This window comes from Psittacula echo, assembly GCF_963264785.1.
Source record: "Psittacula echo genome assembly, chromosome: 10".
Taxonomy (NCBI): domain Eukaryota; kingdom Metazoa; phylum Chordata; class Aves; order Psittaciformes; family Psittacidae; genus Psittacula; species Psittacula echo.
This window is the reverse complement of record NC_137741.1, coordinates 13777364-13794775: the sequence shown is the minus strand read 5'-3', so window position 1 is coordinate 13794775 and position 17412 is coordinate 13777364. Positions and strand designations below refer to the sequence as shown.

At 45.7% G+C, this 17412-nt stretch overlaps 1 protein-coding gene across 1 annotated transcript in view; it reads left to right on the top strand.

Annotated features, from left to right (window-relative positions):
• Positions 1 to 17412, top strand: part of LOC308225670 (cell surface hyaluronidase CEMIP2-like) — a gene marked incomplete at its 3' end in the record, with an annotated part of 53687 nt that overhangs the window by 3216 nt on the left and 33059 nt on the right. The window contains exons 2-15 of the mRNA XM_080626753.1: positions 1543 to 1683; positions 1804 to 2365; positions 2584 to 2753; positions 3219 to 3407; positions 3755 to 3924; positions 4698 to 4907; positions 8668 to 8873; positions 10460 to 10529; positions 11135 to 11263; positions 12291 to 12376; positions 13734 to 13865; positions 13984 to 14019; positions 14832 to 14984; positions 16811 to 16988. Of these exons, the coding sequence (XP_080482879.1) occupies positions 1543 to 1683; positions 1804 to 2365; positions 2584 to 2753; positions 3219 to 3407; positions 3755 to 3924; positions 4698 to 4907; positions 8668 to 8873; positions 10460 to 10529; positions 11135 to 11263; positions 12291 to 12376; positions 13734 to 13865; positions 13984 to 14019; positions 14832 to 14984; positions 16811 to 16988 (2432 nt within the window). The remainder of the gene's footprint in view (positions 1 to 1542; positions 1684 to 1803; positions 2366 to 2583; positions 2754 to 3218; positions 3408 to 3754; positions 3925 to 4697; positions 4908 to 8667; positions 8874 to 10459; positions 10530 to 11134; positions 11264 to 12290; positions 12377 to 13733; positions 13866 to 13983; positions 14020 to 14831; positions 14985 to 16810; positions 16989 to 17412) is intronic.

Here is a 17412-nt window from a genome sequence, read left to right as displayed (position 1 = left end):
CTTTGGCTTTGATGTTGGGCAGGAGCAGTGGCTGGCACTGTCACTTCATCACTTCTGGCCTTATCCTCTCTGGATGTGGGGCTCTGGAGTTGAGATAAGGGGTTCTGTGTAGACTCTGGAGGGAGAAAGACAGTTACCTGTCTTCATGTGTCACCTGGAAGCTCAGCTGTGCTGTATGGTATAGCTATTCTGGTTTATGGAAAACAAACCAGTGTCTGATGGTCCTTCTGTGGGCAGTGCCATGTCTTCTGAGACTGGAATCCAGACAGGAACTTGCAAGAGTCAGGAATGCAGACCCAGGTCATGTGAGTTGAATCACATGTGTTTCTTTGAGCCTATCTTATCAGAGCACCTTCGAAGGCTTCCCCTCTCTTTCACCACAGGTTGACTACAGGTTGATTTGGCAGGTTAGGAGGTGAAGTAGCAGATACCCCCAAGGAAAGGTGCCAGAGAGGCCAGCTGCCTCCTGAGATGGGCCAAGGCATGCCGAACGCCGGTGACCACTTCAGGGGCTGGGGCATCTCAGCTCCCTGCCCTTCCTGCGTGACACCTGACACCCCAGACACATGCTTTGTTTCGGGCTTTGAACATAGCAGGGGCTCCGCGGGTCTCCACAGAGCCTTCGGGCCGAGACTCGCCCGTCACCCTGGGGCGTCTGGTGGGGTTTGGTTGACTTGGAAGACTTTTGGTTGCGGGCCAGCGGTACTCTCCCGGACATGGGACCGCCGATTGCAGATATACGTCCAGGCTGGAAGGATCGTCCCCGGCTGGGAGGAGCCAGCAGCTCCGCCACTGTAAACAGTGCGGGCACCGCCAGCGGTTGGGAGATGGATATAAAAAGGGAGACGGAGGGGAGGCAGCCGGAGCGGAGTAGCGGGAGCTGCCTGCGCCTGCCTGCCCCTGCCCACGCCTGCCTCCGCCAACGGGGAGCCCGACAGCACGGTCGGGAGCTTCCGAGAGGCGGCGAAAAAAGTTCGAGGCTCGGCGCTGCCGGGGATAGGTAAGTGGTCTTTGCAGCTCAAGTTTGAAACTCGCTGTTGTCTCGCGTCCATCTGCCGCTGGGGTTTTCTCCTCGCCGGCTCTCTGTTCTTGCTGCTGTTGTGGTTGCCTCGCCGTGTCTGGGGTTGTATGGAGCCGGGGAGGGGGGGGTGGTTGGTTTTGATCTTGCTACTTTAAGCGGAGAGGAGAAAAGAAGACAAAAATCCCAAAACACATCAAAAGCAAAATGTGCCTTTGCGCCGGTCCCGTGCGAATCCGCAGGAAGGAGCCGGCGCGGCGGCGCACGTGTTGCGGCGGGGATGCCCGCGGCTGCGGGCTGCAGGTAGCTGCTGCGGGGGCTCCCGGGACACGGGGACCACCGGGGAGCAGCGGCTCCTCCTGCCTTCTGCGCCGGAACCGGACCTGGAGCCGGTCCAGGTCTCGGCGCCGCCGCGGGACGCATCGGGGAGCAGCGAGCGACGGCAGCGCATCAGGTTGGTGCCGCGCCCCTCCGCGCCTTTCCGCGCCCCGCCGCGCCCCGCCGCTGCCGCCCGTCTCTTACAGGGACCTGCCCGGAGGCCGACCCATACCTCGCCCCTTGGCGACCCGGCTCCGATACCAGCCGCGCCGCCGTGGTGGGCCGGGGGGCGGCTCTGCGCCTGGAGAGTTCCGCTGCCTTCCATTCCCTCGTCATCCGCGACGGAGGTAAGCGGGACCGCTGGAGCCCGGGCTGGCGGCCGGACTGTGGCTGCCGGTGGGTGGCACCTCCCGGCCCCGGCCGTACGCTCCCTCAGCCCCGATCCCTCTCTCTTCCTTCGCCCGCAGGGATGCTGGTGTTCGCCGACCGTCCCCGCGGGCCGCCCATCACCCTGCGCGCCCGCTACATCCTCATCCACGACGGCGGGGAGCTGCACATCGGCTCTGAGCGCTGCCCTTACGGCTCGCGGGCCACTATCTCACTGTACGGGCGGGCCACCGACGGGGGGGCCGTGGAGGGCTTCGGGCAGAAGTTTCTGGGCGTGGGGCGCGGCGGTGTCCTGGAGCTGCACGGCCGGCGGCCTCACTCCTGGACCCTCCTGGACAAAACGCTGCACCCCGGCGGCCTCCGCTACGGTTCCTACTCCTCCGAGAGGCGGTGGGGCAGCCGCGGGCTCAACCTCCGCATCTTGGACGCCGGCACGGCGCGGGTGTTGGCGGCGGCGCGCTTCGACACGCACCTGCGGCACGGCGAGTGCGGGCGGCTGCGCTCCTTCCTGGCCATGCAGCCCCCCGGCACGGTGGTGGCGGCCGCCGTGGGGGACTCTGCCGCCCGCAGCCTCACGCTGGAGACGCGGCTGCTGCTGCGGGACCGCCTGGGCAGCGCGCACATCGCCCGCCTGCGACACAGGTGAGGGGCGGCGGGCGGGGGGGCGCGGGCCAGCGGCAACACCATGGACAGCTCCGGCGCGCCGGGGCCGCCGCGCCCTCCCGGGGGTTCGGGGCGGGCGGGGATCGGGGGGAGGAAGGGTGAAGAGGGACGGACACACTGCCCTGCAACCTGCTTCTGCTAGAGTTCCTCGGGGGTGGAGGGTTCAGGATGTCACCGACTCCTTCCATCTCCCTCAGGCAGCCCTGGTCGCTGGTAGGTATCCTAGGAGGGGATCAGCCTTCCGCAGCAGAGGATAAACGGGAGTACCACGGGAGTGGAAACACGGGGTTAGCAGTAGCCCGAAGAGAATTCCTCACTTACGATGGGACGCGGTTTACCGTTACTGCTTTCAGTGGATGGATAAAAGGTTCCGTCTGCCCTGACAATTGCTTGTCTTCTGTTGCTTTGCTCTGCTTTTTCCAGCTGCTGTGAATCCAAACTACAATGCTAATCATAGAACCACAGAATGGTTTGGGTTGGAAATGATCTTAAAGCTCATCTAGTTCCAACTGCCTGCCATGGGCAGCGACACCTTCCACTACACCAGGTTGCTCAAAGTCTCATCCAACCCCTGTCCTTGAACGCTTCCCAGGGATGGGACATATGATAATACCATAGTCATGCTTGCATAGACAGTGACCAAGCTAACAATATCATTCTTGAAAAGTAAAGTTTTAGCTGCCTACAAAGAGTAACACTGGCATATTTAATGGCTAGATCCCTTCTATTACACCCAGTTGCCTACATAAAAATTAAATTCATATGCTCTTCCACTAATTGCATGATTGTGTTATGTGCAACTGCAAAAATAATTGATTGCTTCATTTTTCAGGGGTGCCTCATAATGGATTTAAAGTGGAAGCATCCAATGGAATAATTCTCCACTTGGTGGATGAGGTTACCAGTTGGTTACCTGGTGACCGAATCGTTGTTGCCAGTACAGATTATTCTATGCATCAGGCTGAAGAGTTTAATCTCCTTCCTTGCCCTGAATGTAAAAGTAATCAAGTGAAAATTGATGGTATGAAATATTTTTATCAAGCTACTCATTTGTGGTAAATATTTACATTGTCTTGTCTTTTACATTTTACATTTACTTGTCCTTTTAGCTAGATTTTTGTCCCATAAACACATGGGCACATACAAGGGGTGAAGCCTCCGATATTATATTGGGACTTGAAAGCTTGACCAAGGCATCAATCCTTTGTAGAAGCCAGGGGAAGTGCTGATCTCCTCTGGGATCAGATACAACTGGGCATATCTCCAGACTTGGTGACTGCTTAAATTCAAAATGTGCTCTTGCTTAGAACAAGGCAGTAATGAAGATGCAGTGCTAACCCTGAATAAAGAGGTTTTTGATTCTCACAGGCAGCCCACTTTATCTTCACATTGGAGAAGTCATAGATGGCGTCGATATGAGGGCAGAGGTTGGCCTTCTGACTAGAAATATACTTATTCAAGGAGAAATGGAAGACTCCTGTTACGGACAAAATCAATGCCAGTTTTTCTCCTTCGATACATTTGGAGGACATATTAAAGTGAGTCATTTTTAATGCACATGCCTGTAGGTGTTTTCAGATGATTCCTTTCCTGGTTTGTAAAACAAGCAATATAATGCATGAAACTACTGTTGTGTCTGGGGGAAAAAGTATACTTGTCTGTGAAGAAGGGAATCTTGCAGAACTAGCCTTGCATAGTTCATACCCTTCTCTGGGTTACTGGGGATTCTTTAGTGGCATTGCTGTCAGTAGGGTTGGTATACAGAGTTCACGAGATGTCACTGTAGAAATTGTGCTTTCTGCGGAGCTTCCCCCACCCCTCATGGCTCAGAGAAGTGCTGGCTCTCACCCTGTTGTGCTCTGTCTCCTTTTGGTTGTCCCATGTGTTCTTGGTGGAGGTGCAAAGCCTTGCTGTTGAAGGAGCTTTGTGTAGAATTACTTCTCAGTCAGTGGAAATCAAGGAGCTGGGCAGGTCTGAACTCACTTGACAGAGATAAAGCTGCCAGGAAATAGAGCCTGGTGATAATCGCTGCCCCTTTCTGTAGCTGGCAGGAGTCCCTTGTCATACACTGCTGTTGCTAAACACTGCACATGCTGCTTGGCAGCTGGTCCTTGGCAGCCCTGTGCCTGTAGGTGTGCAGCCTCTGGCATGCTGCTCCAAGCCAGAGCATGGAGCTGGCACCTCCTTCTGGGATCAGGCCCTGTGTTACTCTGCAAGCATATTGCCTAATAAGAGAGAAAAAAGTTGGTTTTCTTTTTGCATCTGTTTCTGTTGTAATGCCTACAATCTACATCTACATTTGTCTCAACAGATCCTAAGGAATTTTAGCTCTGTTCACTTGTCAGGAGTGGAATTGAAAAACATGGGGCAGCAAATCCTGGGTAGTTACCCTGTGCATTTTCACTTGGCTGAGGATGTGGATGAAAGAGGAGGATACGAGCGCCCGACGTACCTTGATAACCTGGCTATCCATCACTGCTTCTCTAGGTGTGTTGCCATACATGGGACTCATGGCCTTCTGGTAGGAAACATATTTTATTAGTACTGAGTTCATTTATTTGCTTAGGTACTGCTAAACAGCAAGAACCATTTGTGATACAAGGAGAAAATAGATTATTGACACAAGCCATCTTTACCCCAAGTAATGTCCCAACTTGTCAACTTCATTTGACTGGTGTTCAGATTAGGGCTGTTGCTCTGGTAGCGCAGCTCTTTGAAATGAATTTCAGGTTCTTGGTATTGCCTAGTTAATATTATTAAAGGTGTGATGATACATAGTGAAATATTTGCCATGTTATTCTGGACAGATTGCGATGATAGAAACTTTCATTTAAAATTAAAGCAATGGACTTTAGGACCTGACTGAAGCAATGGGCCTTTAATTTGCAAAGGAGATAGACAGGGATTGTTCAAGTCAGAGCAATGTGAAATATATACAAAGATATTCACATGACAAAGGGAATGAAATATGAGAGGGACAGACCCAAATGTCTGCTTCAGTGCCAGAAAAACCCTCAGGAACTTGGCTCTGACATAGATCCTCACAAGGGTGTTGTGGAGAGAAACTCAAAAAAACCCCTAGAAAGCCATACATGTCCCAGCTGGAAAAGATAGATTCCTGCTCCAGCCTCAACACATCCAGTTGCTGTATGCTCTGCAGGACCTTGAACAGTGTTTTGGTGTCTGTGGGCATTTCCTCATTCACGTGATGTGTGCTCAGGCAGAGACACTCCCTGAACTGTCCATGGCCTCCTGTGTTTTTCCTGAGAACTTCTTCTCAACCCAGGACATGAAGCTGTGTAAGACATGAGTTAGAGGTGCTCAGGTGGGACCCTTGTGTGAAAGGGTCCCTCCAAAAGGATGTATTCACAAAAATGTGATGCTGGACTTACGTAACTAGGACATGAACAGCCCAGTCCCAGTTTTCATGTATCCTAAATTGCATTCGTATTGTTCAGGTCACTCAAAATTATCGATTGACTTCTTATATATGTGGTTCCCTCTGGCTGTAGAGCCTGCTTTTGTGTACAGAACCTTTAGGTGGCAGGAGAATTGCCCAGTGTGTGTGGATGTGGTTTAACTCCCTCTCTCCTCCCATTGGTATTAAACCTCTGGAATTAAAGGAATCTGCCAGGGATGAAAAATTAAGCCTTATGCTAATGTTGGTCCTGAGAAGAATGGTGTATGGTCTTGGTCTTTATCAAAAGTGAGGTTGTCAGGGGTTTATCTGGATGTGTGGGATGCAGTAGCTGTGAGATCAAGAATCCAGGAGTGAGATCCAGCCCCCCAGCATGTGACCACTGAGGGCTTTGAGTCCATAAATCAGTGAACAGGTTTTATTGTAAAGGTTAAATATGTGATCCTGTGGAAGAATCATGTGATTTCAATATAGCCATTAAGATAAAGAGTTATTAAAATGTAATTAAAAGCCTTGCTTTAAAATAAATTACAATAAGTTGCAGTTCCAGAGAAGAGCATGTGTACCGGAGCAAGGCAGTTAAATAACATAGATGGGTACCAAATTTAGCATCACATTATGAAACTTCAGCCCTTGAAGCAGCATAAACCAGATAGGTGGGTTTATCCCACTCCTGTCCTGAGGGTTTAGAGGATGTAATTTTAGACATACATTGCTGGAGTGCTGTGGTTTGTGCTGTGCTGTGTACTGGTCAGACAGCGCTGTCTGCAAGGCCCTTCTCCCATCTGCTGCTCCTGTGTGCCAGGTTTGCGCTGCGGTGCAGCAGCTTGGGTTACCCATCTCGGTGGGAAGCAGGTGGTGACATGCCTCTCACTGCCCTGGCACACGTCAGACATACACCAACTACTGTAGTTCTTTATGTCTAATGTTGCAGCCCATAAAGGTCACTCATATTGTGTTGCTGAACTATTTATAATTCAGTGTGTAGGGTTACCTCAATCATTCAGTGTTGGACACACCGGTGGGGTTGTCACCTGTATTGTGGACAGTGTTTCATGCTGTCACACACAGTAATATGCCACTGTCACAGTGCCACAGGTGGGCTTGTTTCCAAGCATGTAGTTCCTAGCTGTGATGTGCCAGAACTGATCAATTATTGGGGTTTTGATGTAATGGCATGGACCCTTATCTTTCATTGAAATGTATGTGATCTTTAAATTACGTTAGTTCTGATGAGGAGAGTGATCAATATAGTTTCATGTATTTAAGTTTTCAGAGCTGCCATGCAATTACAAAGCTGTGATTAACCATATTAATCCAAGCTAAAACCTGTTTTTGGATACAAGGCTGTTTTTTAATGCAGCTGGCTGAAGCTCAGGTTAGCCAAACTTCAGCTAAATTCAGCAGAATGAAACTGTACAATTGAAATGCTGTCTGAAACAGCAAGCAGTTTGTTGTTACAGTTTCTTTCCAAAAATAGTCTTCAGCCTCCTTAGCAGCTTCTGCCTGTCTTTTGGAAGGGTTGAAGTAGCCAGGCTTGCTGTTCTTAGCAGCTGGCAAGGACACTTGCATTTTTATCTAAATCCATTTCCTATCTGTATTTCCAAGCTGGCAGGAGCATGTTCAGCATCGTTGCATCTAGGTTCTCTGTTACCCTCCTTGTAGCTCATTTCAAGCCACTGTACCTGTGTGCAGGGTCTCAGTGGATTTCTCAACTATATCAGTTAGCAGCTGGGTACCTGGCTGTGTTGTGTGTTATTTTTAACTCTCTCTTGAACACCTCATCCAAGCAGAAACAAGAGCAGCAGATGACAAATTTGAGGGGTGACTGCCAGGAAAACAATGAAATCCAGTAGAGATATACCTATGGGAACTATACTATTTGTGGCTCCAGATGTTATGTACAGTTGCAGCCTATTAAGGGGAAATCCCAGGATATTAGTCTGGATTCAATTATCCCTCAAGTATACAGAAATAACCATGTAGGTTAATATTAATTAATCCTGCAGTCTTACACAGACATAACTCTGACGTCAACAGGAATTTTGTGTGCCTGATGAGTGAATAAATATGCTGACAGGGATTATTTGAGTACAAAGTTAAGGTTTCAGTAAGATTTAGTAACAAATTGCTGGTATTTTAACTAGCCTGATTTGGTATTTACATTTAAAAGAAGGATTTCTGAATTTTTATCTTCATAAGACTGTACATCAAAGGAGGCTTGTGCTAAGTCCTCTTGGTCAAATTAAGGTTTAATGCAATATCCCTCTGCATGTCAATTAATATTAAATAGAGTGAAACAGTAAAATACCATCCCTGCCCAAGCTGATCATTACAGGAATGAAGTGGCTGTGCACCTTCTGAGAGTGAAGAAAGAACAGAAGTCTCGTTAATACAGACTACTTCACATGGTGCATTTTAAAGACTTTCTTATTTTATTTGGGAAGTGTTGCAGTTCATGAAAATGTCTTCATTAACCATCCTAACTTGTTGGTTTATCATGCAAGATACACTTGTCTTTATGCAGATATTTACTCCATGACACTGAACCAATTATTATCTCTTAGAGCTGAAGACAGCTTTAAATCTGGTATTTTGCAGTTTTCCTTTAATTATGCATGTGGTCTTTCCCTGAATAATTTTAATAGCAGCTTCACTGTATAAGAAGATCAGTCCAGAGTTATGCAAACTGGGTGTAGTTTGAGTTAGCTCCAGGACTGCTGCCTATGCATTGCTCGCTGTGCAGAGCAGTGGCAAAACCACTCCATGAGCATTTTGGGCATTTATTGACAAGCAAAGCACATCAGTTATAGTTCCTGCTATTGTTAGCATTATGGTTGATGACCTGTATACTTTTTCCCAGGTCAAAGACACCATTGGCTATGACACTCTGGGGCACTGTTTCTTCCTGGAAGATGGGACGGAGCAGCGCAATACATTCTATCACAACTTGGGCCTCCTCACAAAGCCAGGGACAATCTTGCCTTCAGATCGCAGTGAGGCAATGTGCCTCGCCATCCGCAGCAATGTCTATGGAGATTACATTCCTGTGCCGAGCACTGACTGCATGTAAGTGCTCTGGGAGCTGTAATCAGGCTTTATGCTTTATAGCTGGGTCCTAAAGAAAGCTGGGGTGAAACTTTTGAAAGGGGCTGTTTGATATGAAATGAAAAATTGTAGCTTTTTCTACAATTTCTCATTTTAAAATGATTTAGCTACTTGACCGTGTTTTGCTTGTGACGATATCTTTTAACACCTGCATGAATCCTAAACGAGGAATATTTGCTGCTGGTTATTCCTGTCTCTGTTTCCTAAGAATCATAAATATATTAGAGCTCTTTGCTTGTTTCTGAACCCCTTTCAACTATTTTTAAGTTGGATGTTGAATGCTTCATGAAATCTGTCTGAAAAATCAAATTGCTTCAGCCCTGGTACAGGCTGGCGGAAACATCACTTACTACAAAGGGAGTTTTTGCCTTATTTCACCAGGGCTGAACTGAGGCTGGGGCATCTAGAGTAAATTGGTCAATAGTACATGAGTGCATGAATATCTAGAGTACCTCAAGAGATGTAGTGAGAATGCACAGATTAGCCTAAATTACAGGGAGTGTAACTCAACAATAAACAATATCCTGATATAGCTGACAAAAGTAAGCTTCTATTTTGGAGCCTGATGAGCTAGAACACAGGCACTCAGGGACCTAGGCTAGTGTTTGCAAGCAAAAACCCACTTTAGCCAAGGAAATTTGTATTTTTACATTTTCTGGAGCAGGATGCAGTAGCCAAACAAATTATTCTAATTTGTGTAAACAATCCCACTTAATTACCATTATTGGCACTGAAATGTTAGGGTTGCTGGTATGGTTAATACAGGTTTATTTTGCATGTATTTCGTGGTTCTGTTAATACAAAGGAGTGTGGGTTCTTGATTACATAATGGTTGTTGTGGATAAACCATGATTTAGATTTGCTTAGAATGATCAAATTAATTGGTACAGTCGTGAGAAAAGTTTACAGTGTTTTTACATGTGGTCTTTATTATTGCTAATGATGTTATCAAATGAAGCAAGACAACAGATGACAGTGTTTTCGTAACTATATCTGGCTTCTGTTTCTGCCACTGCTCATCTTCCCTCTGTAGCAAAAACTCCTTATTTGAACAAGCATCAAAATAATATGTCTTTAATCTTCTACTTAACAAGCCATTTGTGGTTTGCATGGACATTTGTTTAGTTTTCTGAGTAGAAGCTTCCTAAAATCCATAGAGAATCCCATAGCTTCTGCCATTGCCCCTCAAGTTCCAAAACACAAACCAGAAGTTCACTTTTCAGTCATTGTACAAAGCTGTTTAACTTAAAATAATAATAATAATAATAATAAAAAGATATTGGGCTTCCTTCAGCTGCATTTAACAAAGCATGGATTTTGTGTTAACAGTCTCATATAATTTACAGAAGGTTCAGCATGTGGCTCCAGAAATGAACATATCTGACAGTACTAGATGATTTTTTTTTCCTTGAAGAGTGTCATTAAAAGGTTGTGTGGAGTTTTAAAGTCAATAGGAGAGTTGTGGCTCAAGTCCAATGCAGTGCTATGAAAATGTATCCCTTCCTGTTTGGTAACTGCTTAGGATCATTTTGATTTTGATTTTTTAGGGCTGTCAGCACTTTCTGGATTGCAAATCCAAACAACAACTTAATAGAGAATGCAGCGGCTGGTGCTCAGGTAAAATCATTTAATGGCAAGAGCTATGCTTTGCCTTTGGTTGCCATATATTCTACTTTTACTGATGTCATTAGCATGAGGGCAATGACTTTTTAGTAAGCCATCATAAAATTGGGATATGTGTTTTTGCAACCTTTGTTAAGAACAAGTATTTGCCTGCAGTTCTCACACTGATTTCTCTCACCATTGTGGCTGGGAATGGTGTGTGATGTCTCTTAGCAAATGTTAGTAGTTAATAGTTAAAAGCCCAATGAAATTTTATATGTATATTTATAAATATATATTCTCTCCTTTTTTTTTATCTTTGATGTTTCTTCAAATCATGTTTGTTTAATGTGCCTGTATGGAGAAGGTTATATTTTCTAATAAACCATCTGAGTTTCACCCACAATATAAGCATTTTTAAAACCCAAGGACCCACTGTGCATGCCAAAGGATTAGCTGGGAGGTTTAACAGTATGGGCTAGTATGTGCCCCCTGGGATTTGCATGTTTGGCAGGCTCAGGTCAGAAATCTGGACAGCATAGTGGAAACCCTAAACCTCCAGGATAACCTGTGTCATTAATTGCAGTGTCCCATTTCTCAGACCTTCCTTTGTCTTTTAGGATGTTGGGATATGGTACATCTTCCACCGAGTTCCCACTGGACAGTCTGAGGGGCAATATCCAGAGGGACAGGCTGAATATACCCCCTTGGGAGTATTTTACAACAACAGAGTCCACTCGAATTTCAAGGCACGTGGATGGGTTTTTTTTATGTTTCTATCAATATAATTGTATGACCTGGGGCTGACTGTGTGTGGTGCTCTGAAATCAGGTGGTCATGGGTGTCTTACATTTTCGTAAAGTTCTTTCAACACTATATCAAGACACAGTCAACTTTTGGGGGTGATGCTCTTTCTAATGAGCAAAGAGGGAACTGAGCAGAATGGAGGTCCTGTTTCAGGCACTTCAGTTGATGCCTGTGCTAGAGGGGATGAGCCCAGGCCATGGGTACACCTACTACTAAGTGAGATTTAAGGAATGACAAACAGGACACTGAGCACTGCTGTTGGCCACAGTGGTACAAGGGCATATAGGGGGATGAGCAGAAGCCGTTTGTGCCAGGGCCTCCTCATCACCTTTGAAAAATAAGATGTAAAATTCAAGAGTAATTCCAAGAAAAACACTTTCTCCCCCAAATACACTGTTGACATGAAAATGTAATCTGTAAGCTATAAAGAGCATTTTAACTTATTTCTCAGGAATCTAGATTGAAATCATTGCTGTTCTGTGTCATGTATATTTTACATTTTGGTCTATGACAGCTGCTGCTTTGCCCTAAGTCTTGAAGTTGGCTACAGCTGCTCATGTTCTCTTTTGACTGTCAGGGGACTCGTCACTCTTTATTTAAAATCTTACTTCTTAACAACAGTCTTTTTCCACAAAATTATCAAGAGCTTGGCAGAGTCCCTTATAGCTTTCTGCAAGAGAGAGGGAGAGAGTGGGAGTTCAGTGCCTTGCTTTGGGTCAGAAGACAGCCCACAATGCTGATGTATAACATATGGCAGGCCAGGCTCTGTCCTGACTTCAGCGTGCTACATCCTGTGCTAATGTCATGCTGAGCGGTGCCAAGTGACACCTAAAGGGAAGATAAAACCCAGGCTGCAGGGGCTGACTGTGTTCTCATGCACTGGCTGCCCATGTTCTTTGGTAAAAATCTGGGATCTTGGGTTTCTATTCAGTGATCTGTTAAAATAATTGGAGTCGCGTGTGTTCTCAGGCCGGTTTGTTTATTGGAAAAGGAGTAAAGACAACGAGAGCCAACGCTGAAGATCCCAGAGAGTATCTCACTGTCGATAATGCCAGGTAAGCACATGTTGTATGGTTAAGTATTTTGGATCCTTGTATTGCTTCTTGGCTTCTGCACTGTATTTAGCAGATCATTAGTGCCTCATTACGGCTGGAGCATCTGAAGAAAACACACAAGCTGTCTCTGATGTGCAGAGGCAAATACTTCATAGCTATGCACTTAACTGTTTGTACTATTGTGGATCAAAAAATGATACCCATACACTTGGGGTTATGAGGACTAAGCAGTGAAGCATGTGGAAGGGGATCCAGATCCCATTAGTCCATTAGTGGGTTTTGTAATCACCAACATTTCTTATTAATTACTTAAAAGAACTTACATCTGAATGATGATGTAAGAGGCTGCTGAGTCTGGTCTAGGATTAATGAGGAAAGTCAAGTAGCCTCAGAGCTTTTCGTCAGCTGCTTTAAAATCTCTGAGCTTCATTTCACAGAGCAGAAGCAGGTAAATTAAGGCCATTTTCTCGCTTGCTGCAGTTCTATGGGTCTGTGTGAGGAGGCTGTGGCAGAAATTGGGCCCTGCTCCTGGTTGAGTTTTGGCTTTTTTCTTCCTCCATCATCCCCTATCAATGTCACATACTATGCTCCCATATGGCTGAAAGGGTGACTTTGTGTTCCTTTGTGAGACTTCACTGCCAGGATCATCCGCTTAGGCACCAAGGAGACATATTCCCTAGTACAGCAGCTGGAAGAAGTAGGAGGTGAGGGCAGACGCAGAAAAAGCAATGATGATATTTTCCCAAACACAGCACAAATTTACCATTAACAGCCAGCATGACAAGATATAACCTACAAGTGATTGAGAAGCTCCCAGTTCCCAGAGTGAATCCTATTTTCATATCATAGCTTCTCTTTCCGCAGACATAGAAGCATACGGAGGTCTGGTCTGTACATGGAAGGAAAGCAGCTTCAATTACTCCATTATCTTTGCTGAATGAGATTCTTGAAAGTGCCTAATTGATTTTCTAGCATCAACCCAGGGATTCTCAATGGACTTTGTAAAGACAATTGCAAAAGGACCCAAGTGACTCTGGAAGAATGTTTTCTATGCCTCTAAAATCACATTGAATCAAATTAGGGAGTAGATGTGGGGCTGTTGAAGTCTAGTGAGAAGTCACTTGTTGATTTCACTGGGGCCAGAATTCCACCTTTGTGAATGCTTGTTTTCTGTTTTGTACCAAGGCACAGAAGTGAAATCAAGCTAATAGCCTGACTCTCATCCAGGGCATATCACCTCTTTAGGCCCTTTGTGCTGATGTGTGGAAGCCAAACGAGGTCTGCCAGGCACAACCTCATCTGTCTGAGGCTGATTCCTATGTCTCCTGTGCCGCATTAACTAAGCTCCTTGCTTCAGGTTTCGCCCACATCAAGATGCTGATCCTGAAAAGCCACGAGTTCCTGCCGTGATTGATGGTCTTATTGCTTTTAAAAATAATGACCATGGGGCCTGGGCAAGGGGTGGCGACATTATATTCTGCAACTCAGGGTAGGTTACTTTAACTGCGTGTTATATCGTTACCCGCCTGGCAGACATAAATAGGCCTGTAGGCCAAACTCACTGCAGACATTCCTCATCATTTACACCTCTGTTTCTTCCGTCCCAGGTTTTCAGACAATGGAATTGGACTCACTCTGGCAAGGTAATTTCTTAAAATGGAACTTCTTCCCATTTTTCCCCTCAGTGTAACAGACTGAAGAATGGAAGCTGAGACACTCCTCTGGCAATTACTGTAAGACACAAGAAACCTCACGTTTCCCTCCCAGACCACATCAAGTCTTCCCTAGGCAGCCATTAATACAAGGGGCAATTTAGCCTTTCATTCTCTTTGCCTCAGCATGTCTGGGGAATACATGGTAATTGCTGAATATTTCCTTTTGGGCGGTAGGTCCTGAACCAGTAGACTAAACATCTGGCTCTGCATTTGGGGAGGCTTTTCTTCTGCTCTGTCCCAAGCAGTATTGCTTGTAGCTTGTGTGCTGCCAGGGCAGGGTGGCTGTGATGGTCCCATGTGGTGGCACAGCAAGTCTCCTGCCACCTCTGCTGATGTCTGCCATGCTCCTGCTGCTACTGTCTGCACCCATTTTGCAAAAGACCTGCAAAACCAAGGCATATCCAAAGCCCACTGCAGGCAATGAGAATCAGTGATATTTGGCTCTCGCTGCAGGGATATAGCTAAAAATCTATAAAGCAACTCAGTATAGAGCAATTATATTATAGAGTTGGTTTTACCCAGGCTAAGTTACCTCTATTACTGATGCCTGAGCGCGAAGCTACCTCAATATTAACCTGCTGGTTTCTAAAGAGATTTTAAAGCACCCTTATACCAGTGAACGCATTTTTTAAAATTTTTACAGATTAAGAAAGAATTTTTACTGTGTCTGTGGTGTAATTAAGTGTTAATTCATCATTTCTGTGGTGCTGTATAGTTACCTGGTGTTTCTTTGCTTGTAGTGATGGGACTTTCCCGACAGACGAAGGCTCCAGCCTGGAGGTGACATGCTCCATTTTTGTTGGAGAAAGCAGCAATTTTGGGTCCCAGGGAGGTCAAAACAGCTACTGGGGAAAAGGAGCAAATGGAGAGTACAGAACACTACCCAGAAACAAGTGAGTTTTTCTTCTGCCATTTCCTCTTGGTGTTAGCATAAGCTAGAAGAAAAGCCTCAGGAATGAATGTGACTACCAATAAGTAATTTATACCAGGTGTTTAAATCATTGTACAGGCCAGAAATAATAAGCATCCAAATAAACTCACTCTTCAGGACAACAGCTTGAGAGCATTCTCTCCTGAATGTGTTTGATTTAATTTTCTGCTTAATTTATTAGTGACTGGAGAATGGATTAGAGAATCTGGAAGATACTAAATGGCTTTTGTGTACTATTTCAGTAGCACAGCATCGAGCTGATGGTGCAGCTCCCATACACCAAGCTATCATCCCTCCTGCCAGCGTAGCTGGGCAAACATGGCTTGTTTGACAAAGGTGAAACCTTTTGTCATTATTGCATCTTATTTCTCTTTTGGCAGCTGTATGTTATTTTGTATTTTGATAGCAGCACAACCTCTTGTTTAGCAACCATGGTCCCTACTCATGTCCCTATAGCGAGTTGTGCTTCCCCAAGCCTAAATTCTACCCTCATCTGGTTTTGGTGGTGCTCACCAATTATTAAACCCTCTATGAGGAATATAAAATTATTAATACTCAGCAGACATGCCATGCACACAGCCATGACTATTATGTCTCAGCCGTAAGTGTCACAGGAATGGGATCTGTGAAGGACAGCAAGGGTAATTAAAGCTATCATCAGTTATTATCTGTGTTGTAATTTTAATTGCAATTGCAAAAGAAGCTCCTTTGCAGTACAAGCAAGTTCTAATCATATTGTTAAGTAATGTACTCTTGGAAAGAAGTATGCCTAAATGTCTGATACCTGTCCTTGCACCATAGTGCAAAGTGGGATGTAAGGGTTGTACCAAACCCAACTAGTGAGATAACAGCTCTCAAAATCGAAGAGGAATTATATGGTCAAGAAACACTCTTTGTACCTAGTGTTTTCAACTGGCAAAGTGTTTCTGGATCTCTGGAGCTGACCGGTAAGGAAAACATCAGGGCTGGGGGGCAAATCAGGGCCTTGGCCACCCCCAGGCTGGAGGGAGCCTGTGTGCCCACTTTGTGTGTCTGAACAACTCTTTCTGGACTCAGTAGGCATTGACCTATACTTCCAAGGTGCTACTAGCCAGCTTCATTACCATCTATGAAGCTGGTGCAGGCCACCCTTTAATCAAACACAGCCAGGGCCAAACAAAACTTGGCATCTTCTCAAAACAAACCATGGAAGGGGCGGGCCATTACCTGTGACTCCAGTGGTGTCTCCTTCAACTCTGATGTCTTGACAACACCTCCATGGACTGATACTTCAGAAACAGCTTTTCTGCATGAAATGCTGTGTACTAGGTCTTACGGACCTCGTGTGAAATGTTTTGTATGGAGAGGAGAAACTGCTGCACCACTTGGCACTTGCTTCCAAGGAGAGACTTTCCTCCAGGGAGTCTGACTGATCTGTGCTGATGTTTTCCTGGGAAATCTGTCTGCCCTGGAACAGGAACCTGAAGGCAATGCTGCCACACAGCCTTTGGGTCTTCCTTGTGGCGATGAGCTCCAGGGTGGCTGGAGAAAAGGTTTTTGAACTGCTTAACCCCAGATTGCAAGACTTAGGCAAGCTTATGAGTCTTCTTCTTTGGCATTTGAGCCTTACAATGTAGAGGATGTTCAGCAGAGTTTCATCTTTCCTTAACTGTGTGATGAGTGTGCAGATCCCAGTTTTGTCAAAGAGAAGGTGGTTTAGCTACCTGTTAGTATCTCTGTGCTTTCAGGAGGACTCAGAGCTTGCCCAAGCCTTTCACACAGGACTGTGCTTGTTTTTAAATCTCACAGGACGTTCCCTATTCGTGGATTCCAGATTTATGATGGGCCTGTCAGGATGTCAAAATGCACTTTCAAGAAGTTCACTCCGACTGTTGACAGATACTCAAGTGCCATCGGGTTCTTCATGAAAAACTCCTGGCAGATAAGCCCCCAGAATAATGTGTCACAGATCCTGATGGAGAAGAGTGTAAGTAGGAAAAGCTGAAATATGTGCTGTTAGATGTGCAAGCTTCTGAGGATTTTAGAAGCAGTAAGAGGTCTATCCTAGAGCAGGGACTTCCATGTACATTGGTGCATATCATCAATTCATTTTGCAACACCTGTTTTTTAAAATGAAGGTTATTTATAAGCTTGTAAAATGTGATTGTATATTATGCCTGGGCAGATATACATTAAATAATTTGCACTACAGTAAGGTTTCACCTTGTAACCACAAGAGCTGGAACACCACTCTTAACTGGTGCAGCTCACATGTGCTGAGGACCTGCTGAGGACCCAGTCTCAGAGATTGAGAGGGACACAATTGAAATGCCAGAAGACAGTAAGCTGCAGTACAATTTTTATACAGAAATGGAAAATGCACTTAGAAGGAAAAACATGACCCAGTTTCT